The sequence below is a fragment of the Gordionus sp. m RMFG-2023 genome, chromosome 1 (assembly GCF_954871325.1).
Source record: "Gordionus sp. m RMFG-2023 chromosome 1, tfGorSpeb1-WG-v2, whole genome shotgun sequence".
NCBI classification, from domain to species: Eukaryota; Metazoa; Nematomorpha; class Gordioida; order Chordodea; family Parachordodidae; genus Gordionus; species Gordionus sp. m RMFG-2023.
Genome location: NC_088775.1, coordinates 58,973,443 through 59,000,125, shown reverse-complemented (window position 1 = coordinate 59,000,125; position 26,683 = coordinate 58,973,443). Strand labels below are relative to the sequence as shown.

Here is a 26,683-nt window from a genome sequence, read left to right as displayed (position 1 = left end):
TGTTTGCTATATTATATTTCTACAATAAATCAATGTATAAAAATATAATATAACAAATTAATCAAAATTTAGCTTTCACTCTACTCAAGCGGAATTGTTTTCACTTTATTTGAAAAAAATAACAAAGAAACTCACGTGATAATGATGTATAGCGCCAAGCGTGATATTTTAAGCATAACGACATGATAATTCTCAAGGAATGTGATATTCAAATAATAGAGATATCATTAAAAATAAATAAATGATAAGAGAAATGTGAACATAATAAAAATAATTTTATCATTTTTGATATTTTCCCCTGATCGTTCTTAAAAATCGACATTTTCTCTCGGCCTCGTGGGCAAAATACCCACCGTCTTATGGCCAGTTCGCTCCTGCCTTGTCATATTACTTTTTGAAATGATCGAGTTTTGAGTCCTATTAGTTGTGCCTGTCTTAGTTTCACTGAAATCTTTATCGTATATTTGAATATTAATAAGCGCTTGTTAATATTATCATCATCTGGCTGTCATATCTATATCATTTTATTTTGTTTGTTTTGTGTAGTATATTTCATAACAATTTGATATTTATTGTTATTATAATCGGGTTCATATTTTTCCATTTTATGAATATTTCAATTTATAATTTTACATTTTATTTACTTTATATATCATATTTCAATTTATGAATCAATTTAAATCTTTAAATAATTTATATTTATTCGCCTACAACTTTCCCCTCTTTGAAAATCTTGTTCCAATGTTTAGAATTAGCATGAATTTGAGGTGAAAGATTTAGGTTTAATAGAGAATATATGTTATAAATTATCATCCTTTCGCTTAATCAGTCCTCTGCTATTTAGCTTTTCATTACCTCGTCATGGATCATATTGGAGGACATAAGTGATTAAATAATAAATATTTATTTATCTTTGAATTATGAACTTGAAATTATTCTCTACTAAAATTTATTTTGGTTAAAATTTTTATCATTATTGTAATTTTTTAACTTTTTGTCTTATATTTATCATATTTTTGCATTTTTGGATATATCTTATCATATCAGCATTGTATTATTATATTATCATATTGGCATATTAAATTCATAGTCATTTTAGTGTTATATTATATAAGAATCAATAGTGTTGTAAACGAACGCGTTTGTGAACGAAGTTCGTTTTTTTTGAAAAAAATGGTGAACGCGTTCCTTTTTTAAGACGAACGCGTTCGAATTTAAGATTCGTTCAATTTTTAAACACCTTTTTATTTATTTGAAAAATTTAATATTAATCCAAATTTTTTAAGAAAAATGTCTTATATTTTATAATCAACTGTTTTTCCTTCTTTCAATTTTTTTTAACTCACCATTATTATAGTCAATTAATTTGAATATTATTGTTTATATTTTAATTTAATAGATTTGCATAAGCATGAAATTATTTTTTCATTTCAAAATCAGATGAATTAACATTACCATGGCCCAAATATGAATATTTTACAGTAACATCCTATTCAATACTTACCAATTGTAAAATGTGCCCAAAAGTATTATATCAGTTTCAAAATCTTCAAATTCCAATTTAAAACTACATTTTATTTTAATATATTAATTATTTTATTTTATATAATATAACTATGTAAAATCATTAAATTTGAAGAAAAAATGTATTTAGGTTATTTGACCCTAACAATAACGATAGTTATTTTAAATTAAAAAAAATTAGCGGCATAAATTATGGTCAACTAATGATAGACGCATTATTAAAGGGATTAATAAAAATATTAAACATATTACTATCAAATTAATTACATATATTTTATTTTTTTTAAAGATTTGAACATGTATATGAAGATCAATATGTTCTTTCTGCAATTATACATCCAATATTCAAGTTTCAGTGGCCATAGATAAAACTTCCTCAGAAATAACCTATAAAAAATAAATTTAGAGCGTTATTGATGAAAAATGCATTGAAACTAGAAATAATAATGCAAGAACTGTTAATTTCGAGATATACTTGTTTGAGTTAAGGATGGATTGGAGGAGGATAACATATCTCAATTTTTTGAAGCAAGGACAAAACAATAAATGTTTTAATAAATTCCCCACGTTAAAATAGTTGTTGCAATCCCCTCATCTGCCTCTGTAGAACGCGTTTTTAGTATAGCTAATGCCGTATTAACTGCCAAATGTTCTATCTATCAGATGAAAATTTTGAAAAACAATTATCAATAAAATTTTATAAGAAAATTTTTTTTATAAATAAAAATATCTTTTTATTCACCTGGAAAAGTTTTAAAATGACAATTATTATAATTCCTATCTTTCAAAGGAAATATTTTCTCATATTAATTAATTACCTTTATTATAAAAATAAATATTGAAAGAAATTCTATTAATTAATTATCACTCATTTACTATTACCTTACCTAGCGTAAAAAATGTAACAATAAAAATCGACTCTGGCTTGGCCCCAGCCAAAATAAATTGTCAGGTTTATACTAGCCTAGCCACAAAAAATTGGCTAGGCTAAGCCGATTACGCATCTATACCTTTTAAATTATAATGTAACCTTTTTTATTTATAAAAATCTTATTAGATGGTTCCAGGATAAGATAAATGAAAAGTTCTTGATTTAATAAGAGTTAATACGGTCATTAGGTTATGAACGATCGTTAAAGATGGTTACGCAATGAATAACAAGTTGTTAGAAAATAAGAAGTTTGGGTAACAATCAAAAAAGGTATCGAAATATTATATATTTTCTTTTTCAAGAATTTTAATATAATACTTGAAAAAAAATATTATGCTGAAGTAGATCAACGTCAATCATCCCAAATCTTTGAAACCTTCGACATACATAGTAGTCTAATTGATAACGTAAGTAAGTACATCGAGACTGGAACAGACCCATTAAACGAACTCACATTGGATCAATCGCAAAATACTAAAGTCTCAATAATTTGTTTATTTTTTTATTTACATTAATTTTTGCACCTTTTAATTTAAGATAAATTACGAATTTAGAAAAAAGGATGGATATATTTTATTTTAATTAATATCCTTTAACCCTTTCGCGCCCAGCTATTACTTTTGACAATATAATTTTTAAATCAATTTATTTTTATATTTAAAAATACATTGATGTTTTTGGACTCGTTAATTTACAAAAAATATTTATCATAATTTCATATTTTATCATTAACCTGTCAAGATTATTATCTTATTATATCAAAATGCAAGTTTAAGAATTAGTTATTTTACTTGCCAAATTTCAATATTTTACATATAAATCAAAGGTATGTGATGTTATAATATATTATTACTAGTGTTTACTGTTTAAAATTTTTTTATCAACAATAAATATTTATGTGAATTATTAAGAAGAAGATTCCAATTGGCAACATTCTAATATCCTCATGCAATTTTTTCCATGATAAAAATGTTATAAAATATTTATAATATGATATATTATGACAATATAGGTTATTTTCCATTTAGGAAGCTACTATAATATTTGCAAAAAGTTAAGAAAGTGCAAATTTTTTCCATTTTTATGCACATTTTTTTAGATGACCTTAACATCTATAATAATAGAGAGAGATATCTCTGAAACAGACGCGTAGCCAGGAATTTTCTACGGGGAAGGGGGGAGGGGATAATTTTTTTATATTTAAGTGATTTATTTTGGAGCATTCAAAATTAGAGCTAATAACCTATAAAATTTATTAAAATTAATCATCATATAAAATTAATTAGAACTAATCATTTCAAAATTATGATCGAGTAAATAATAAAATATATTAAAAAATTTTAAATTTTAAGAACGAAATATATAATACGGATAAAAAATATTTGCAATATAAACCGGTATATAAATCACAATGAAATATAAAATTAATCATTTTATAAGGATTTAAAAAGTTAGTCAAAATATCATACATAAATAAAAATTATATTTTCTTTGCGATTCGCCAATTTTTTAATAATTTATTCTGTGTTGGAGATTAGATCTCGATGAATAATACTAGTATATTCAATCAATTTGATGTCATACTTTTGATATAGGTTTTTATTCTCTGTATTGAAGAAAAGGTCCTCTCATTTGTGCTTGTTACTAATTGGTATCATTGTCAAAATATACAATGATTTTAATAATTTAGAGAATTTATAAAATATATTTTAAAGTAATGGAGTATTATCTACAAAAATGAATCTTTTATTTATACTCTTTAAATTCTGAAATTAATTGGCCTTCAGATACATTTATTTCCTATGACTAAAATTTAGCTAAATATTTAATTTTTCAATATCAACATTTGTTATATCCTCAGATCAAAGGGAGTTATAAGATTTATTTGTAAATTGGATAGAGCCATTTGATAAATCACAAATCGTTCATTGATTTAACTCAAAATTAAATCCAAAAGTGGAAAAACGGTTATTTTATAGTAATCCTTAATTGAGTCCCCGTTAATATTGGAACGATTTGTTTAACAGTGAAGGTTTAGGCTTATGAATCTCAAAATTATAGGATTTTGCTTCCATCTCAACAATCACATAAATCTCGAGTTTTCTAAGTTGTAATATAATAATATTCGCGATTCTCATAACTTCAGCCAAATCCATTTTTTTGAAAAATATTGCATAAATTGTTGTATAATAAATAATTTATATATATATTCCAATAAAAAAAATTGGCAGTCATATTAAATCTAATCATGTATCCGCTTCAGATGAAATAACTGTTTCAGATGAATTTGATAAATAGGCTCTTCTAAATCCAAAATATGCTGTCCTTTGTCATATTTATAATTATCTTCGGCCCCTTTTATCCAGCCTTCGATCAGATCCCTTTTAATTGTTAAAAGATGAGCTTTATTATCATAATTCTTTATTTTACATATCAAATACACAGCATTATAAAATACACAAACGAATCTATATAACAAAAATAAACTTTATTTCCCATTGATGGTATTAATATTACAATCAGAATTATATAAAACAATAAAAATCAATATCATCTGGTAAAAATTACATAATCCAATTCCTTCTTCAAAACTCCCCAAAACAAATCATAATCTAAAAAATCCAAATGGATTGACATTTAATATATATAAAATTATATATATATATTTAAAATAAAAATTCACAACTACAACACTAATGACTTGTTCTTCTTACATTTTTTTATTTTTGTATTAAAACATGTCCAAACTAGTGTATTTTTAATACTAATAAAAGTCTACTATGACAAGTGTATCATTATTTTAAGAATTGCACATATAAACGAATATATATTCCATATATAAAACTATATCAACCCATCTTTAACTAGTTAGGATTTTATATGTTCTTCTATTCTAAAATAACAATAATTATTTATTATTTTAAATCCTATTTTTTTATAGCTTAATAATTTTGTCTAAATATTTCCTATAAAATTTGGTATATTTATGATAAATACTTTTATGAAATATCACACTGATTATTGATAATTTATGGTCAAACCATACGAATCAATATTTTTGGCTAAGATTAATTTTACTGTTTTATTTGTGATAAGAATAAAAATTTTGATTTACTGGTCTTAGAATACCTTTTAATTTGTAAGAGAAAATAATATTATTGGATAAAATTTGAAAATATAAATTAATCTTATATCAAGATATAACACTTTTTATTTGGGGTTTTGTAAAAACCTCCCATGATCGCGAAGATACTTTTGGAATTTTTTCCACCTTATTAGCCAAGGGTTAATTGCACATATGAAATTATTATATATTGCCCTTATGTTACAATCAATTCGCATAATCAATTGATTTAGTCATTATGCTTAATATTTTATATAATTGTCTGAAAATTTATATGGAGGTATTCTACGCGCGCGCTGAAATGTATTTCTGACAAAACAAATTATTAAGATATAAAAAACATGCTAAATATATATTTAAAGTTTGCAAATAATAATAGCCCTATCATTTGTTAAGGACGGTTTTTTATATTTTAAAAATTTGATTTTGATGAAATTATATTAACATAGACTTTTTAGTCATTTACAATACTTAAGTGATTTTGCCTATTACACATACAAAATCAGGCATATTGGAATTATAGTTCACGTTATCTTGTATTATTTCATTTTTGTTAGGCAATTCATTTCATATTTTGAGACTAGATACACTTATCAATTATGAAAATTTCTTGGGCTTTGCAGAAATATCTTCATACTTATTTCATCAAAATGCCTCGAATTCAAATATTGCATATTTGTTATAAGCTCTTTATTCACTGAAAACATTCAGTAAAACTAGTGTTGTTAATTTGCTTGGTCGTAAAATTTACGACTCTTTTATGTGCTCAGGCCGACCCAGGGTACACCTGGGGCTTGGATAAATGAAAAGTAAGAAAAAATAAATCTCATTACACATTCTAAATTAATAAAGCTTTTAATCTCATTTTCTTACCATTTAAATTGTTTAAATTTGGGGTCTTTTGATTAAAATATTATCCGGCCCGAACCCTAATTTTTTTTAAAAAAAATTTACCGGCACGGCCAGAATCTATTTTTTACTTTTTTTTAACTATGTATATTTTTTTTTATAAACAAATCCCCCACATAATTTCCGATTACAGTGAAGTGAAACGAGTAATAGTATTTTTTTTTTAAATATATACAATATAAGGGGTAAAATAAAAAAGTAAAATTTTATTTTAATTCATATTGTAATTAAAGGACAAAAAATAAAGATTAAACGTCATGCATGTATAAATAATAGAAAGAAATTATTTTGTAAATTTATAATTTGTGATGAAAAATGGCAAAGTCTTATGATGCGTTTTTTTAATATTTTTGAAGTTGTTTATTAATAATTATTTTTAAGTTATTTACTTAGATAATTTTTTTTAAGAAAATAATAATTTTAAATATAAAAAGTTTTTTTATATTGAAGTTAAGTTTATTATATAATTATTTTTTTATAAAAAGTGTAAATTGAAGATTTTATATATTGTCGGTCTAGAATTGGAGTGCTCCACTCCACTCAACATTCAAAATTTTTGAGTTAGAATAGAAGTTGATAATAACTTAGTTATTCCCAATATATATATATGTCGTAATTTTTAATCATCACGGGTTTTAAAGGTATGACTAAAAAATTAGGGTTTTAAGTTAAGGAATGATAATACGGTATTATCACGTTTTAATCGTAATAAAGAGGAATCGTTTCATTTCATTATAATTTTATTGTTATTTATTAATTTTCAATGTTGTTTTTTTTGGCCTTATGAAATAAGATATGTCTAATATAGGGTATCGATCGATAGCTAATCAAAAGATTTATTCAACTAGAAGTCAATCTTTCCCCATGGGCGAGTCTAGGTCTGGGGGGTCAGGAATATTTTTATCAAAATAAAATATCGATATGGGTATCAAATAATAGCTAATTTTAATATCTTTTGACTGAAAATCTTTATTCTTGGTCTTGATGGGTATGACTTTGTCTGGGGGGTGGATGGGGGAGGGGGTGAAATAATTTTTTTTGATATGGGTATCAAATAAAAGGTATTTAAAATATTTTTTTATTGTAATAATAATAATCACTCATAGAAGGCAGGTCTAGGTCTTGGGGGCTCATATTTTTATCAACACAAAATATCAATATGGGTATCAAATAAAAGCTAATTTAAATATCTTTAGATTGAAAGTATAATCTTAACTTTTTTATTTCCTTTTATAATAATTTTTATAGGAAAAAAGTCTACGAAATATATTTTTCCCAAGAGAAAATTGAAAAAAATTTTTGTTTATAGTATTTTTATCATTAATCCTTTCCTTAAAAAATAACAGATATCTTCCAATATAATGAACATTATATTAGATGAAAGAAAATATAAATAAATTACTCATGACATTAACATTATTGAAAATTTAAAATGAAATATTTTAAAATGGAAGGAGAAAGAGAGAGATAAGAAAAAAGAATCATTTTATAGTGTTGTTAAAAGCTACTTTTAAAAATAGCGCGCTTTACCGCTATTTTTTTAAAATGTAGCGCACTATCTTATGGCCAGTTGAAATATAGCATGTTTAGACTGGGCCAGAAAATCTACTTTCACATAAACTCATCTAACTCAAAACTATTATAGATGGTTCTCAAGTTGAAGCTACTAGTCTTATTTGATGATAAAACCTCCGTCACATCTTACAGAAAAATTTATACCCTGTGTTAATTATTTTTATCGAGATTAAAATATTTTGTGAATTTAGAAAAAGAAAACTCCATATCATCATTATTTTCAAGGGATATTACTATCGATATGATCTTTACCAAAATTATTTTCATTATCAATCTCTACTGTCCACATTTAAAAAATTTTATTTTTTTGAAAAATATATTTACAATGTTAATTTATAAATGTAAATTTAAAATAGAATAAAATAAAAAGATTATGATTTTAGGATTAATTATTACAATTATTTTTTATATTTATTTAGTAACGAGCTACCGCTATCTCTCTTTTTATAAAAAAAAGTAACACGCTAAAGCTATCGATACTAAAAAAAATATATATGGAATAACGCGCTAAATTAAGAACACTACTTCAAATTATATATTTCACCTCCAGACCTAGTCATACCCATCAAGACAAAAAATGAATACTTTCAATCTAATGATATTTAAATTAGATTTTATTTGATAGCCATATCGATATTTTGTGTTGATAAAAATATTCCTGACCCCACTAGACCTAGACCCGCCCTCTATGAGTGATTATTATTATTAAATAAAAAAATATTTTAATTACCTTTTATTTGATACCCATGTCAAAAAAATTATATTTTACACCTCCCCCTCTTTCCATCCATCCCCCCAGACCAAGGAATACCCATCAAGACAAAAAATGAATACTTTCAATCTAAAGATATTTAAATTAAAATTTATTTGATACCCATATCGATATTTTGTGTTGATGAAAATATTCCTGACCCCCCAAGACCTAGACCCGCCCTCTATGAGTGATTATTATTTGATACCCATATCAAAAACAATTATATTTTACACCACCCCCTCTCTCCATCCACCCTCCAGACCAAGTCATACCCATCAAGACAAAAAATGAATATCTACAATCTAAATATATTTAAATTAGATTTTATTTGATACCCATATCGATATTTTGTGTTGATAAAAATATTCCTGACCCCCCAAGACTAGACCCGCCCTCTATGAGTGATTATTATTATAACAATAAAAAAAATTACAACCCCCCCCCCCCGCCACTCCATCCATCCCCAGACGAAGTCATACCCATCAAGACAAAAAATGAATACTTTCAATCTAAAGATATTTAAATTAGATTTTATTTAATACCCATATCGAGATTTTGTGTTGATAAAAATATTCCTGACCCCCCAAGAACTAGACCCGCTCTCTATGAGTGATTATTATTATTACAATATAAAAATATTTTAATTATCAATATGTTTATTAAATCTTCACAACACAACAACACGATCCGGGTCGGTGTTCGGGGTTCGTGCTCAGAGCTGGTTTGGTCGATTTTTTAGACCCAAACCCCTGGTCTGGGTTTTACACAATCAAGCAATTAACAACACTAGGTAAAACTATATATAATTTCAAATTATAGGACGAAATCATAGTTAAACCCTACTTTTAAAAGTCAAATAAAGTAGAGCGCTACCGCTATCGCTACCCATCAGAAAAAGTCCCAACTTTAAATTTTTTTACTTATAGATATAATATAAGTGAATAAAAAAATATTAAATTCAAAGAAATTCGGAAAGTGAAACACCTGGAGTTTCAGGTTCAAAATCTATAACTTAAAATAAAAACCATAAGTTTATTATTTTATAAAAATCCTTAATATTTAATAAAAGGCCTTTATTAGACTTACAAAATGGCATACAATTTTTATTTTTAGCATCATTATTTTTTAGCCTACCTCAATTTTTAATAATTGTATTTTTCGAAAAAGGTCCTTGACCATTGATATCTTGGAAACTATTAGTACCTCGAGGTTAAAATTTTGGATACGATATTTTCTAATGATGTCAGCTCAATCTGCTAAATTTTATCAAAATTAAAAAGTCATCGATTGAGGTTCAGAAGGAGTTTTCAAATTTTTAAATTATCATTATTCCTCAAACTTCTTCTCCATTTAATGGTGATTTCGAAGTTTACCCCTAGCTCTGTTTCTTTTCCATTTTTGATGATCTTGAGCATCAATATTTGTAAGATTCATTTTTCTCATATCCGCCTCTATCACCTTTATCCACCCATCTTAGCCTTTCCTCGAGATCTTGATACTCCTATTTCTATCAAGGTGATCATTTCACCCAGTCCCAATCATCATCTTATGCCCAAACCATCTTAGTCTATTTTTTCTCATAATTTTAAATAATTTATCCATCCATCAGGCCTATTTTATCCTCAAAAATGCTCTTTTATAAAATTCAATATTGTTTTAAAACATCAGATGTTTTAAACTCTTTTAAAAGAATAACATTTTAAGAATGATGCAAGAGTTATTAAATATTAAATTCGATTCTAACTCCTGGTATCAAGCAACTCTTCCTTGCAAAGGGAGGCTTAGAATTGAAATCCCTGTTAATTGTCCTTGTTTCTTTCATATCTTCTACAAAATCCGTAAAACACATCATTTAAATTGATAATGATTGTTTGATGGACGAGCCCATATTATTGGAACATCAAAGCTTTTCCAAATACACCTCAACCATATTCATCAAAGCAAAAAGACTGGGATCAAGGATTGGTACTCCGTTCTTTCGCTTACCTCAACTTGAACGATGTTCACCAATACAAATCCCTCCTTGCTTAATTTAACAACTACGGTCATTAATAGCTTGAATCTTGCCCAGTATCTTTAATTATCAACTAATATATGATGACCCTTTCATATGCAATTAGTTTGCGCCTGGGAATACCATTTTTAAACACTTGCATCAAATGTAATCAGGTCAAAGACTGTTTTTACGCCATAAGCTCCATCGTAAATTCATATCAAAAATTAATCCACCTAACAAAATAGACACCCTTATTGCTAGATTTCTCAATAAGGCAAATCTCCCATGCATTCTTGGACCCACATTCTACATAGATAAAAGCGCCCTGACGGCAAAACTAGTCACCTTTGTATCAGGCCCTTGATCTGAGATTTTACTTGCATAGACCCCATTGCCATTTCAAAACATATATCTCTTTTTATAAACTTAAACAAAACTTTGCGAACACCGATAATTCGGTTCAATTATTTAATTTTTAAAAATTATTGGTCCGAATCATTCACTTAACATTCTCCTTTTTAATTTTTTTTCTACGTTTTTATTTTTTAAATTAAATATTTGTTCTCTTTTAAATATTTTATATATATTTTTTTTAATAAAAAAAATTATATAAATTAAATTTAAATGACTTAAATTTAAATGATTATATTAGTGATTAAATTTTGATTTATCATTATTGAAATTAGAGATCTTCAATGGGCGAGTTTTCCAAAAATCCGCCTCACTCATTGTTTTGAAACTTATTTAACCCACCAACCTTTTACTTATCTATAAATTTTGTTTAACCCGCCCGCCTAATGTTTAAAAATTATTTTAATGGCTGTTTTGGCTCTTTATTTATTTAATAAATTGAAATCTGTTCTGCTCATTTCTCCGAAAAAATTCGCCCATTACTTTAAAAAATTTTTCAACCCGCTCAATGTTAAAAATATTTTAAAAAACCCAACTATATCTATTCCAAGTATAGGCGGGCTGACGAAAAACCAGCCCAATGCAGACCTCTAATTAGAGTGTATTTTTAAAATGGGTATTTAACCATTCTCAAAGAGAAATGTCTCAATTATTTCATCCCATTTCTTCTACAAATTTTACGTTTATTTATCTCGTATATTTATTATTGCATGGATATTGTTGGAATCTGTTGATTCTTTGCATTTTTTATTTTATCGCCAATTGAATTCTATCTATGATGAATTATAAAATTTAAATTAATCAAATTTTATTTAAATGCAAAATCCAAATTAAGCAATATCTAAATGATAATCCTCAAAAAATATATTGATATTTTCAGGCGCGTACGCAGGAATTTGGTCTGGGGGGGGGGGGGGGGGGGGGGGGGGTAATAAAATTTTTTAAGAAATATTATTGTTTTTTAAAAATATCAAGCATAAATTTATTATGACTAATAACTATTTCTAATACACAATTTTAAATTAATGTGAATTATAAAAAAATTATATGTATAAACTGGCATATAAAAACTATAAAATAATGTGAATTAAAAAATATTAAACGGCTATAACTGGCGGTATATGAAAAACTATAAAATAAATGGGTATTATAAAATATAAAGTGAATATAACCACTATAAACTTAAATTACCCAAAATAGAAATTTGAATTTTGAGCCTTTAAAATTTATATATAAAATATAAAAAATTTAAATGTTGGAAATATAAATTAATACACAAAAATTTTCTTAGGAATAATTGTATTTTCTATGTTATATATTTACAATGAAAATCCAATCTTCGTTGGGATTGAGCTAATTTTTCAATTATCTCATCCTTGCTTGTCGTCAAATGCCTATGAATATTCAAAAGATCCAAACCTTTCAATCTACTTTCAGAAGTTGTACTTCTTGATATGTTTTTCAGAGACCTGCAGGCCCGGCCTTGGGGCGTGACCCTATTTTAACTTTTTTAAATATACCAGGGCCTGGGCCTGAATTTTTTTAAAAAAACACCCTGGCCTGAATTATTTAAAAAAAACACTCAGGACAGGCTTTATAAAAAATAAATAATTTATTTTTAAAAAGTCCGGGCCGGGCCTGAAAATTTTTTTTAAAAAAAAGCCTGCCGGGCCTGAGTGCCCTGCAAATGGTACTTCTGCAGGGCTCTGTTATTTTTCTTAAAAAAGAGAATGTTCTCTCATTAGTTTACTAATGGGAAGAGTTGCTAATATATATATAAACCCTTTTAATACATTGGGAATATAGTTTAAAATGTGTTTGAAATAATGCAGAGCATCCAAAGCATTTTTTGGGACTTTATCAACCATAGTTAATCTTATAAACATAATTGTTCAGCTAGTAAGGCATCATAAGATACTTTAACATCTTCATGATAAAAATCTAACTATTTTTTTTTCTATCACCATTTATAAAAGGTTGGGAAGGCTTTTGTGGAAGTAATATTTGCAGATTAGTAAGTGCTGCATGAAGAATTAAAAATTCATTTATTTGGGTTATAAATGTATCTGTATTTAAGATATACTCTTCTACTGATCCTATATTAATGTTTTATCGATGAGCTTGCCTTGCTACAAGTCGAGGGAGACAAGTATTAAACACGTATAGCTCTGCTTTTGACTCAACAATAAAATAGGAAATTCTTCATCAACATTAGCCCTAATTTCCTTGAGTTCTGATAAAATGCTCTCCGCTATTCTTATCTTCTTAATCAAGTCAATGTCATGTTTTTGAAAAGTAATACTTAAAATAGTTGTATAATTAATTAATACATTCTAATGAGAAATAAAATTTGGAATAAGCATTAAATCCAATAATTTTCTTGCTTCTGAGGAAATATTTTTTTCAGGCCATTGTGATATTTCAGTAATAGCAAATAATTGGCTCTTCTAACTCCTTAAAAGCTGTTACTGCTTGATGGCAGAATTCTATCTCGTTGGACAAGGTTGCAATTTCTTTTTCCCTGTTGGACAAGAAGTTTCAGAAATAATTATTATTTGATTATAAATTTGAAAATAGGATAAATATTAGGCCGTTAAAAATTTGAAAATAATAAGTAAATATCACGCCTGAAAACTTGAAAACTTGAAATCGAAATTAATTGATAAAATAACTTATGAATGTGATAATAAATGTAATTAAATATATATTTAATATGAGATACGAATAAATATTAACAAATATAAATTAATATAAACAATAATATTTTTGAAAAATATATCCAGCATCTGCATTTCCTCGCTGCGTACGCCAATGATTTACAGAGTTGGTCAAAAAATGTATCTTAAATACAAGATACTTAAATATTAAAAAATGTTACTAAATATTAATATTAAAAATTAGAAAGAAAATTCATTGTAATTAAATAAGCGAAAGATTTATTTAATTAAAAGTTATTTATATATTGTTTTAAATTCGATGAACTTAAATTATTATTTATATAAATTTTTATATTTTGGTTTTTCATAATTTCTTTTTTCACTTCAACAATATTATTTCATTTTTTAGGTAATTTTCTAAAATATTAATAAAGGGATTCGTTGTTTTTATGATTGGTTTATTTTTTAATCTATTTTTGAGCACCCCCCCCCCCGCTGCGTACGCGCCTGGATATTTTAAATTCTAAAAAATTAAATGTATATATATAATTAGAAATGGAAAAAAAAAATTAATATATTTTTCTTATCGTCCTCTTTTTTCTTCTATGAACCTTAATCTACATGGCATCATGGATAAAATGCTCACTTGGTTTTATGGCCAGTCCGCCGCTGATCAGAGAGCTAAAGGTTTTGAGGCGAGCGAAGTTGTATCAAGAATCTGTCTTGAGACCTTCAGAATATTAAGTGCCTCGTGGGAAAAAGTCCTACGGGGCCTCGAGATTTTAAAAATTTGGGGGCCTTAGAAAAGAAAAAAGATATTTTTTTAAAAAAATTGATACAAATTCTAATTATATTTTTATATATAATAATTTTTAAATATTATAAATTTAAACCTTTATTAAATATTCGCACTATAAATAATTTTAAAAAAATTAAATTTAAATGCTTAGCCCTGAATTATTTAAAATAAAACCATTTCGCTATTTTTATTAGTTCTTAAAATGTGGATCCAATGAAATTAAATAGGAAGACATTGTCAGAGTTGTTAAAATATAGCTAATAGCACGCTACTTTTTTTAAAATTATTAATTTTTTTAGCGCGCTCATTTTTTTGAATTTTTAAAAATATAACTATAAACAAAATTTAATATAATATCATAATTAATTATAATTTTTATGATTTATTATTTAATTTTGAAATTGAAATATTTTTTCAATTTCTAATTTTGAATTTGTATTATAAACCTAAATCACGTGTAAATTATTTAAAATGTTATCGCAAATGGATATCCAAATCGTTGAAAGTGAGTCAGACGATGATATTGATGAAATGGAAGATATCCGGGAAGAAAATGTTTTTAATAACAAAAATACAAATTTCCAAAATTTGACAAATATTTTTATATTAATATAAAAACCAAAACTGGCTTCAAATTTATTTGTTTAAAATGTAAAAAAAAATATATCCTCGAATCAATCCAGTAGCTATAACCTCAAAAAACACCTAAAGGTAATTGTCATTTTTAAATTTAATAGTATTTATTTTATAAAAATGTTCGTCCAACAGTTTTAAGGAAATAGAAAAACATCTAAATAATTTTCGTCTAGGCTACTCTACATCCAAAGACCAATTCAATTCAAACCAAATATTAATAATGCTCATGCCAATAATATAAATGATACAGTGCAGTCAATGTCCTTGATTGATAATCCAACATTTACCATGATGATTAAAACTCTATCCTTTGGTACAACAATTTTATGTCTCCAGACACTAAGGAATAAGATAGCAGATAACTTTAAAGTAATGAAAAATGCTCTAATGCCTAGCCATCAGAGATGCTCATGCCTTAATCTAAATTTGATAGCAACTGTGGATGCTGAAGGAGCCCTAAGAAATGGAGATTTCAAAAGGGTATCAAGATCCACTTTTTTATAAATGTCAAACTATATGAAATATGTAGAACAAATCTTCTAAAGGCTCAAACATATTTTAAAAAAAAATTAGACAGGTATGATAACTCCTAACCCCACTATATGTAACTAGCATTTTAAGATTAGAGATGAATTTTCTCTGTGATCATGATGGAATTCAATATATTAACGATGAATATATAGCATACTTTTATAAAAAAGTATATAGATAATTCTAATTAACAATGATTCAATTTCATATCATTTTTATTTTTTAGGTTATGCAATATGTTGCTCTTTCCCTTGAAATTTTGGAAGGTGAGGATAATATGGAGATGGGGTATTATGTTCCCACTTTAAGTATCCTAATTACAAAATTACAGAAATTGAATAATCTAATCTTCTGCCAGCCCCTAGTAGACTCTGTTAAAAGGCATTGTGAGAAGGTAATAAAATTAATTTATTCTAACTTAAAATTAAAATCTGAAAATATTTATAAAATTTATGATTAAGATATTTTTCAAATTCACTATTTTTGTAACTTTTAGATTCCCCAACTTATACAATGATGATTAATGTATTAGTTGTAATGATTCATCCCAATTTTAAACTAAACTAACCATATATCAATTCCGATGATGCTAAAGATCAACGTAATAGGCTTATGGTAAAGTTGAATAGTCTCATACTAAACAAAATGGCCTAGTTACAACCACAAAAATGACTTCCACTAAAGATAATATAATAGAAAATCTCCTCGACGCGTTTTTTAACTCAAATGAGTATTTTTGATAATCTTTCTTATATTAAAAATATGTATATAAAATTAAATATTGCCTTGCCCTCAAGTGCTAGTGTTGAGAGATTATTTAGTAAGGCTAAACTAATATTTTCTGATCGTCGCTCTAGACTTGGGGATGATAATATTGAAATGATTTTATTATTAAAATGCAACAAAATAAATAAAAAAAATGATTATTGCCTTAAATATTTATTTTTATTACATAATTTTATTTTATAATCAAAACTAACTATATTTAAATATTTATAAATGTTGATTTTTATATATTATTTACTATACAATTACATTATAAGCAAAAAATGAAACAAATTTGTTTCTAAATTTTTTTTATAAAAAGTAGCTTTTTAAAAAATAGTAGCTAATAGCTACCTTTTTTGATGGGTAGCGATGGTGGTAGCGCGCTACTTTTTTGACAAATAGCAGTAGCGGTAGCGCACTACTTTTAAAAATAGTGTTTAACAACTCTGGACATTGTCTTAAAATAAATAGCGTCAATTAATAATAATATAAATATATACACGCAATATTTATTATTTATATATAGAAAATATATTTTATTATATATATATATATATATAAATATTTAATGGGAATGGACCGAAATGAAAATAATCACAAACAAAACCAAACCCCGTAAAAATAATTATTTTTATATTAAATAATGTATATTTATACATAGTAATCAGTAATTATATAATTTGTTGTAACATATTTCCATAATGTGAAAAAACATTCTTATATAGTAAAATAACTTTCCGTAATTATTGTAAAAACTTGTTGAGTATTGCCGTTGTGCATATCCCATACAGTCAATAATAATTTTATAAATTCAAATAAAACAACAAAAGTAAAAAAAGTAACAAATTCTGCCTAAAAACGGCCTTATTATAGCTTATAATTCAATAAATAAAAAAAAACAATTCTCTAAAATAAAAATAATATGACTCATCCTGACTCTTACAATCTAAAGTCAAACGAATGTGCCGATGTTCAACCAGATTATTGCGCATGATAAAAATAAAATATAATGAATTTACAAACTCTATATTTAGATTTTAACCACAAAAAAAAATATTTTTTTCGTTATAACAAATATATACCAAAATAATATATAAAAAAACACCATTCAGGACAAAAAACATTATTAGTTTTAAAAACTTTTAATAATTTTTAAATTTGCGACAATTTTAATTATAAATAATAATTTTTTTTTAAATTATAATATTTTCTTCCGATTAAAAACTATATATCTATTTTTTTTAAATGTCAAATTTTACTATCGCTAGTATTTTGAATCTATCTCCAGTTTTAGGTTTACTAATATAGTATTCAATTATTTACTAACTTTATATACATAATTTTAGATACATCGAATGAAATTTCATATTCTCTCGGGGGTCGGAAATTTATGTCAATAATTAGTGCGTGCAAATAAAATTCCGATATTGCACAATTTTTGAGCGATCAAGCGAGTTCAATATTAACCACTTCTTCCGATTATCGAGTAAATAAACTAAAAACCTAAGCGATCCGAAATAACAAATAGTTACCAAAGTTATTCACCTATCCCAGCAATCCCTTAGATGTCTAACTGACATTACAAACCGATGTCAATATTTGAATATTTAAAAGCAACCAAATTTTGATCCTATTTGTTTGAGGGAAAAAAATGGAATTGGCTAAAATATGGCTGAGCAAACCAATTGATGATTAGTCTAATGCAAAGACAATTGCCCAGGATCTAAATTTATCCATTGGTTCAGTTTATCGTTTTAAGCGGGAAACTTTCCCTGAATATTACGACGACTTTTTATCTGTTTATATAATAAAATAACGAAGTCGGAAGAAGAAAGACAACACAGAACTCAATCGAATATAGCTGAATTGTTTGGTAATAATAAATGCTATTCCATTAAAACATAATAGAACATTTACCGTCGCATATAAGAGTGAGCGAGTCAGCTATAACTAAATGTATTAAATTATTGAGTTGGAGCCGGAAAAGGGTTTGAAGAGAACCCGATAGGAGGAACACTCCAGATGTAATTCAAATTCGAAAAGAATTTTGTGACAAGATGAAAAATATTTCTTTTGAAAATGTATTCTTTCTGGACGAGACAGGGTTTAATACCCATATAATTTCGCACTATGGGTAGGCACTCTTGGCAAAAAGGCCATCTGTTAAGTTACCTCCCTCCAAAGGAAAAATATATATCAGTCCTATGCACAATAGGAATAAGTGGATTGAAAAAATTCACAATTATAGATGGGGCTTTCACTGCCATAAAATTCAAAACATACCTCGTTAAATTATATACAATTTTACAATCGAATTCATTGCTTATAATGGATAATGCTCCTATTCATCGAGCGAAGATAATTAGTGAAAATTATCCAAATATTATATTTTTACCAACCTATTCGCTACAATTAAATTCGATCGAAAATTTTTTCGGAGTTATTAAAAATCAATACGGATCGAATTCTCCTTAACCAATTAACCAAATAGAGGTTATTGCTATTGTTACGAGTATTTGAGCAGTTATTTTACATATAAATTTCACAAAATTCATTGAAGATGTAAATCGATGCATTCCTTTAAATGATTGAATTTATAATGACATGTATAGTATAATATTTTATTTACATAGAATAAATAAATAATAAATATTTTTATTTTGGTGTCTATCTAAACAAATAAGAATAAAGTGAAAACCCTAAATGAATTTTCATTCATGTTTATTAAGAAATTATTTTAATTTCATATCCTGATTTTCAATCTTTGGAATATTGGAATAATACTTTAAATTTAAAAAAAATTAATATCTTAGAATTCTTTTTAAGAAATTTTTTTTAAAATTCTCATTTTACTACTTAAACTTGTGTCCTAAGCATAAAAAAACTATATTCGATTCATAACTTTGACGTTAGTCTTTATTAAAGTTTAAAAACTTTTATTATTAAAAAAAATTTTATAAAAAATATATCAAAATATTTTTTACAGTAATTATGGAAAGTTATTTAACTATATAATCACATTTAGAAATGTGTTACAACAAATCACATTATTACTATTTACGAGATAAATAGATTTTTTAATATAAAAAGTGAAGTTGTTTCTATATTTATTTTAATTTTGCCAAAGAAATAAAATATTTTTAATTTTGCAAAACATTTATCATAAGTTAAAAATAAAAATTACCCAGTCTATCCCGGAAAACAAACTTATTTTCTCTGTTACTGATTTAAAATACAGGTTGGTTGGATTATTTTTGCATGTGACTAAGTATTAAGAAAATTTATAACCCCCCTCCCTTAACTAAAATGAACCGTATTTGTTAAATTCATATACATAACCCAATTTAAATGTTTAAGGATTTTCCTGGGCTAGAGTAGGGAGATTGAGAACTCTATTGCATTATTTATCCATTAATCTTTTTATAAAATATTATTAATGATAGTTTCATTCAAACATAACATCTACATTTTATTTAACATAGATCATTAAATATAAAGAAGAAAAAAATATATACTTAATAGCTAACGGCACAAATATTCTTGAATTTCAAATAATTGAGCCTCTATCAATTTATTTATAAACAAGAAACTTAGACTTTTTAACTGCCTGGAAAATGGTATGATTCTAAAAAAAAATTTAATTCTATAATCTCATTATATATAGATACAAATATGTTATTATCTATTGGCCGATTTGATTATACCCGATGACATATCCATGAACTGAAATACCGTAATTAGTCATAAAAATAATATATATTTTGAGGAATGTTCAGATGAGCGTTAAAATGACTCCCTTTAATTTAATGAATTGAAGTATTTCGTGATCATTGATCAGATAGTAACTTGTTTTACATGATTTTCGAAAAATGAACATCTAATAACTGATGCTCAATATTTCCATCCTAGAAGTTTTGATGAAATTAATAGGGAAGGTATAACTAAAGAAACTTTGAAAAGAATCTCCTCGTTAGCTAAGGTGGATCGTGATAAGCTGCGAGGGGAACTAATTTCATTTTTTGGAATTTATAGCAATCTACCTATACTTGAAGAAGAGTACAAAGATTTGATTTATATAGTGATTACACATCAGAACCTGAAAGTGAAAATGAAGAATATATTCAATATTCTATGAAAGAAAGTTACAATGATGGAAGAACCTTTAACCAAATATAAGCAATGTTTGATATGTCTATATGAGATATTATCATACAGCATATACTGACTTTTATATAGTATACGATTTATCTTTTTCACAAGTGAGTTGTGCACAAACTTTCAGCAAATTAAAAATAGACTGCAAACAAATATTGGGCGGAACTTGAATCCTTATTAATGATGTCAGTAGAAAGTGATTAATTAAGTGAGATTCTTGATTATTTGAGCTAATGTTTACCATTAATGTGAAAATTGTTAAGCCAACTTTAAAGGAAATTTAACCTTAGGCACAACATCAGCAAATTCCTTTCTTTCCAAGTGTTCAAAACCGATTTAGAATTAAACATTTAATAGTTTCTTATAGAATTCATTTTATATCATTTAGAAATTTTAATATATTGAAATCTATGACTGATATATGTAGGACATACATACAGTGATAACCATATTTTTAAATCTGCTACTTTTCCTAATTTGGGAATATATGATTTTTATATATTGGACTACAAAATGCAAATATGTTAAAAATCAAATCAGAAGTAAATTTTTAATACTATTACCAATATTCATATTTTTCGATATTAAGGTATAGAAATATAAAAGAAAAAGTATTCCTATTTTATCACCCCTATGCTCCAATTTTTTAAGGCCAAACCTTTTGCGGCAAATGCAAGATTTAGTTAAATGCTATCGGTTTCAAGTCCTGCTCAACGATAAACTATTATTGGACACTATCAGCACACCTAGCATTAACAATTAAATATATTTTTATAATATTATATTTCGTTTTTTATTTTAATATTATAAAAATATACCAGAGCTTCTATTTAATTCTTATAAATATTTTGTTAACTTATTTTTTTCTAATCATCGCTTGACGGCTATTAAATGAATGAAATAATAATTACGAACACAAAAATTTATAAATTAACTCGAAGAATAATGTATTCACAAAGAACGAGTAATTATTTTAAATGGATCATAATAGATTTTAAAAAGTTAAGAATTCTTTTAAATGGATCATAACAGATATTAAAAAGATAAGAAAATAATTTAAATATTAACATAGTGGAGTAGACTTCAAATAAAATCATATAATTCCCGGCCGCAGGCCGGGTAAAAGCGGGCCGTAGTCCAACAAAGGGAGGTTTATTTTAGAAATGTCCCATGGGGCCTTTATTCAGGCCGCCACTGCCTCGTTATCAGAGAGGTGGGAGGAATGACTACTATCATGGGAACTCTTATATTGGAAGACGAACATGGAAATGAAAAACCTCAAGTTACATCCATGAAAATCCATGGCTATGATTGGGGAGTAAAAAATAAGAAATGCGTTGCAATAAACTCACTTAATTCACATTCTGTAGAAAATTTGTTATGATGTGAGTGTTCACAATTGTAGTAGGATATTGGAAATACTGCCTTAGATATTTCTTGAAAAGTTTATAAATTCTGTTAGTATTATATATTTTGAATGCTAACGTAACTAAACTTTCTAAGTTTTCAATTAAATATTATTTTTCATTAATTATTTATGGTTTTAAAAATTTATATGCTATTTTTAGTTCATTTTTGAATGTACTACATAATACTTGGGTTCAGAGTTTGGAACCTGAACTGAAACCTTCGGAACATGTGCAATTCTAGGAACCAGAACCAGTAACACTCTTTTGAGATTAAGAGAAACCAGAACCAATATTTAATTCCATGACAAATCACCCACATATTCTAACGACTATTTAAAAAATGCATGAAACTTAGTATAAAGGTTAGATTGTATATTTTATACAAATCAAAATTTTAATGCTCTAACTCAAATATATCCCGAGTTATGTGTCTTCAAAGTTTGATGAGAGCATTTTCTTTTAGCGAATCTCAAAATATTTTTGGTCTAAAGTAACAAATTATATATCACTTTGTGGCGCTTGAAATTCTCCTTAAGAAAATGAAAAATTATTTTAAAATATCTTCAGTGTCGTTGTATTTCCGATAAAACAAAAAAATATTTTAATTGCCCCATTTTAAACGATGAAACTCATGAAATGTGTTTATTACCAATATATTTAATTATTTTGGTAAAAATATTAATGGAGAAAATAAGTATTTAAATTTAATTTTTTTTTTTTAATTTTAGGATTAAATGATCACTATAGAGGGCCTATCTTTAAAGATAATTATAATATATATTTTAAATAAAAATATGCATCTTATTTTATAAATACCTATTGATATTTCTCTAAAATTATTATGTGTGTTAGGGGCAATGTGTTATTTTTCAACTTCAAATCATTTTTTGAGCGCGTTTTTTTTAAATTTAAAAATCTGATTTAATCGAAAATGTATTCCAATCATGTTTTGAATATCTATCTTACGAATTGTAGACAATTTTGCCGTTAATCTTACTCATTTATCATTTATATAAGAAATCTATGGAAAAACTAATATAAATTAGATTAAGTTTAAAAGATCATGGCAAAATTGTCTGAAATTCATAGGGTAGGTATTCCAAACATGTTGGAATACATTTCCAGTAAATTTAGATTTTAAATTTTTATAAACGCGCTCAAAAAATTATTCAAAGTTAAAAAAAAATAACACGTTAAGGAAAAAACACATTAACGCTAACATATATACCAGAAGTTTTTAAAAAAAAACAATTTTATGTACCCTAAGAAAAAAAATATTATAATTATTAACGATAACACCATCGATAATTAATTTTTTTTTTCCTAAAATTTTAATTCTCATTTTCCATTAATGTTTTTACTAAAATATTTAAATATATTAATAATGAACATATTTGATGAGTTTCATCGTTTTAAACGCCTTTTATAATTGATTTTTTTTATTCTTAAATTATAAAAATCTAAATATAATTTAAATTCTTATTTTCTCTATTAAAATTTTTACTTTAACATTTAAATATATTGGTAATAAACATACATATTTGGTGAGTTTCATCGTTTCAAATTAGACCCTTTTCAAAATAATATTTTTGTTTTATCGGAAATATAACGACACTGAAGTTATTATTAAAATAATTTTCAATTTTCTTAAGGAGAATTTTGAGGGCTACTCAATGATATATAATTTGCTATTTTAGACTAAAGTTTTTTGAGTAATTTAAGATTCGTTAAAAGAGGAAAAGGCTCTTATCTTTGAAGATCCATAACTAAGGATATATTTGAACTAAAGCATAAAATTTTTGATATTTATCCTTCTTGCCAAGATTCCTCCATTTTAAAAATGGTCATCCTAAAATCAGGTTACTTCAGTCGATCCGATTCTAACAATAGTGCAAATATTTTATATGGATATTGTTTAAAATTTTGTTTCATTCATTCAAGAGGGTTAATTTTAGTTTTAAATTTTTTTAATTGCTTTAACAGAATTCGGAACTTGAACCTTAACATGGAACCCTGGGAACCATGTCAAATAAAAACCAGAACTCAGAAGCTACATTTCAAAATTTTAGGAACCAGAGCCTCTTTTTAAAATACATTCAGTACCGTAACCAGAACCTTTTTTAGTTCAGGTTTCAAACTTTGTTGGACACAGATGGAGTTAATAACTTGGCAGTAGTGATAAGAGTGAGATATGCGTGGAAAAAGTTTTATGAAATAGTATCCTGAAGCTATTTAACGGGTTCTATAATGTACGAGAGATAATATAAGTATGCTGACTAAGGTGTTAAATGAAGCAAAAAAGAAAAGAACAAAGATAATGATCATGTACAATGTGTCACTGAGAGAGAAGCTAACTACCATCTAGAATCATACCGGACTTGAGTCAAATAACATCGATTTTGCAATGCTCTAATTAGCATATTTATAAATAAATAGGAATCGATAACCTCAACTAATCCCATCCCATATTCTAACGTAAAACACTTCGCGTTTTTTACCCTTAATAGAAGCCTAATCGACATAGATATTTGGAAGAATTTGAACAATTCAACGGGGACGGGTGAAACTTGTTTTGATTTCAAAATGTGGACTCATCGAGCTAAGCTTCACGATAAAATTTCTGACAATTTTGATGGTATGATTGGTTTAATTTTACTCTTAATCGTATATGTTCCATTTATCAATGTTATAAATCACTTGTTTTAAGTCTAGTTATATTCTTTAGCCTATTCAATAATAACCACGTCTAAGAACATTAAATTAAAGATTCTTTATAATATTATAAATATAGCCAAACTCTGTCATTTTTTTAAAAAATTGGAAATCGATAAAATAAAATCGTTAATTATGCAAAACGATATATTATTATTAATTAAACTGTTTATGTTTCATTGAATGGTGAAGTATCCACCAAAACAGACACAGACCCCGATTACACACAACTGCAATCTAGTTTCGATAACTCTAAATCCAATGATAAGCATAAGAGAGTCTTTTTGAAACTCCGAGCTTGTTATAACCCATCGTTGTCTCGACCAATCCTTCAATTACTCATAGGACCGAGTCTCTTACAAATCAATCCACACGTCAAATTAAATCAAGATTTTCAACTGATTTCTAGTCAAACACTTACTCTTATTGCAGAACTTCTATCCACCGGCAACCTAAACAATGAGAAAAAAAATTCTTACAAGACGCCTTCTCCCTTTTCTCTTTTTATCAATGTCGAAAGAGAACCTATTCAATTAAAGTTGATAGGAACAAAATTATCTGATGGTATTTATAATCATTTAATTGATTTCCTAACCCTGATTTGATTCATATTCAAATTATCTTTTGTCCTATATAACCAAATTTTGGATATGAATTGTTTGCACGGTACATATTCAATAGTAACATAACATGATTTAGTTTCATTTACAACTTATTTCTTACATGACTTTTTTTAAACTGCTGCTTATACAATTTAAGGATTAAAATAGTTGCGATAAAAAATCCTTCTATATTTTATGCAATATTTCAGATAAAGATACTAGCAATGATGTTACGACCAAGGAAAATCCTAATGAATTCATGTTAAAATTAGAACCCTTTGTGCTTTATAGACTGGCTGAGGACGATGTTACCGTTTTAACAAATGTTCACGATATCAAAAGTTTTTTTTAAATTTACGGATTCTTTTTTATCGCTCTCTTGCAAACATAAGCTGATTTATTGATATTTTATTTTCGATGAATCTTATAATTATTGAATAGATTTAAATTAGAGCTGTCCAGTATATTAAAATCTGATCAGCACCGATATTAATTATTTTCAAGAAAAATATGATCGGATGATATCTTATAAAAACATTCCCAATTTGATTTTTTAAAAATAATAAAGTATTTCGCTTTATAAAAATTATATTTTATAAAAATAAAAATCTTTTTTTATTTTTATAAGAATGATAAATTAGGGATGTAAAAATGAGGGAAAACATGCTGAATCATTTTGAAGGAAATTAAAATTGCAGTAATTAATTTTCTTATAAAAATATTAAAATAGTATTAAAAAAATTTAACTCAATTTTTAACAAAATAAACGAATTATAAAATGTTTGCAATAATGAAGATTTCCAGCAAAATATTGGGAGATTATATTTAAAATAATTGTGATATTGAAAAATTTGTAATGAAATATTGAATGGTAAATTTTATTTTCCATAAGGATTATATAGTAATAGAAAAAATTAAAATAGAGCAAAAAATAATATTTGTTTTTCCCTGGAAATATCTTGTCGCCTCTAAATGAGAGTGAAAGATGCGAATCGAGTCTATTTATAGATATTTAAAAAGACTAACTCTGACATCAGGAGGAGTTGTTACTTTTTAGTTGATTAACTCGATCCACCTCAGGACGGTTCTAGGACCACTTAAGGTATGCAAAAAAGTAACCTCAGGTTGACTTCGGAGTTACTTAAGTTTGGCTAAAACCTTCTCATAAAGTGTTCGATCATGATTCCAAG

General features: G+C 26.1%; 1 protein-coding gene across 5 annotated transcripts in view; it reads left to right on the top strand.

Annotated features, from left to right (window-relative positions):
- LOC135923035 (uncharacterized) overlaps positions 1-26,683 on the top strand; it is a 155,717-nt gene that overhangs the window by 124,772 nt on the left and 4,262 nt on the right. For 4 of the 5 annotated variants that reach the window (XM_065457634.1, XM_065457636.1, XM_065457633.1 and 1 more), the window contains 4 exons: positions 2,801-2,934; positions 24,616-24,814; positions 25,084-25,455; positions 25,703-25,834. In XM_065457634.1, the coding sequence (XP_065313706.1) occupies positions 2,801-2,934; positions 24,616-24,814; positions 25,084-25,455; positions 25,703-25,834 (837 nt within the window). Of the gene's footprint in view, positions 1-2,797; positions 2,935-24,615; positions 24,815-25,083; positions 25,456-25,702; positions 25,835-26,683 lie in introns of all 5 variants that reach the window. The other variant, XM_065457635.1, reaches the window with a different exon arrangement.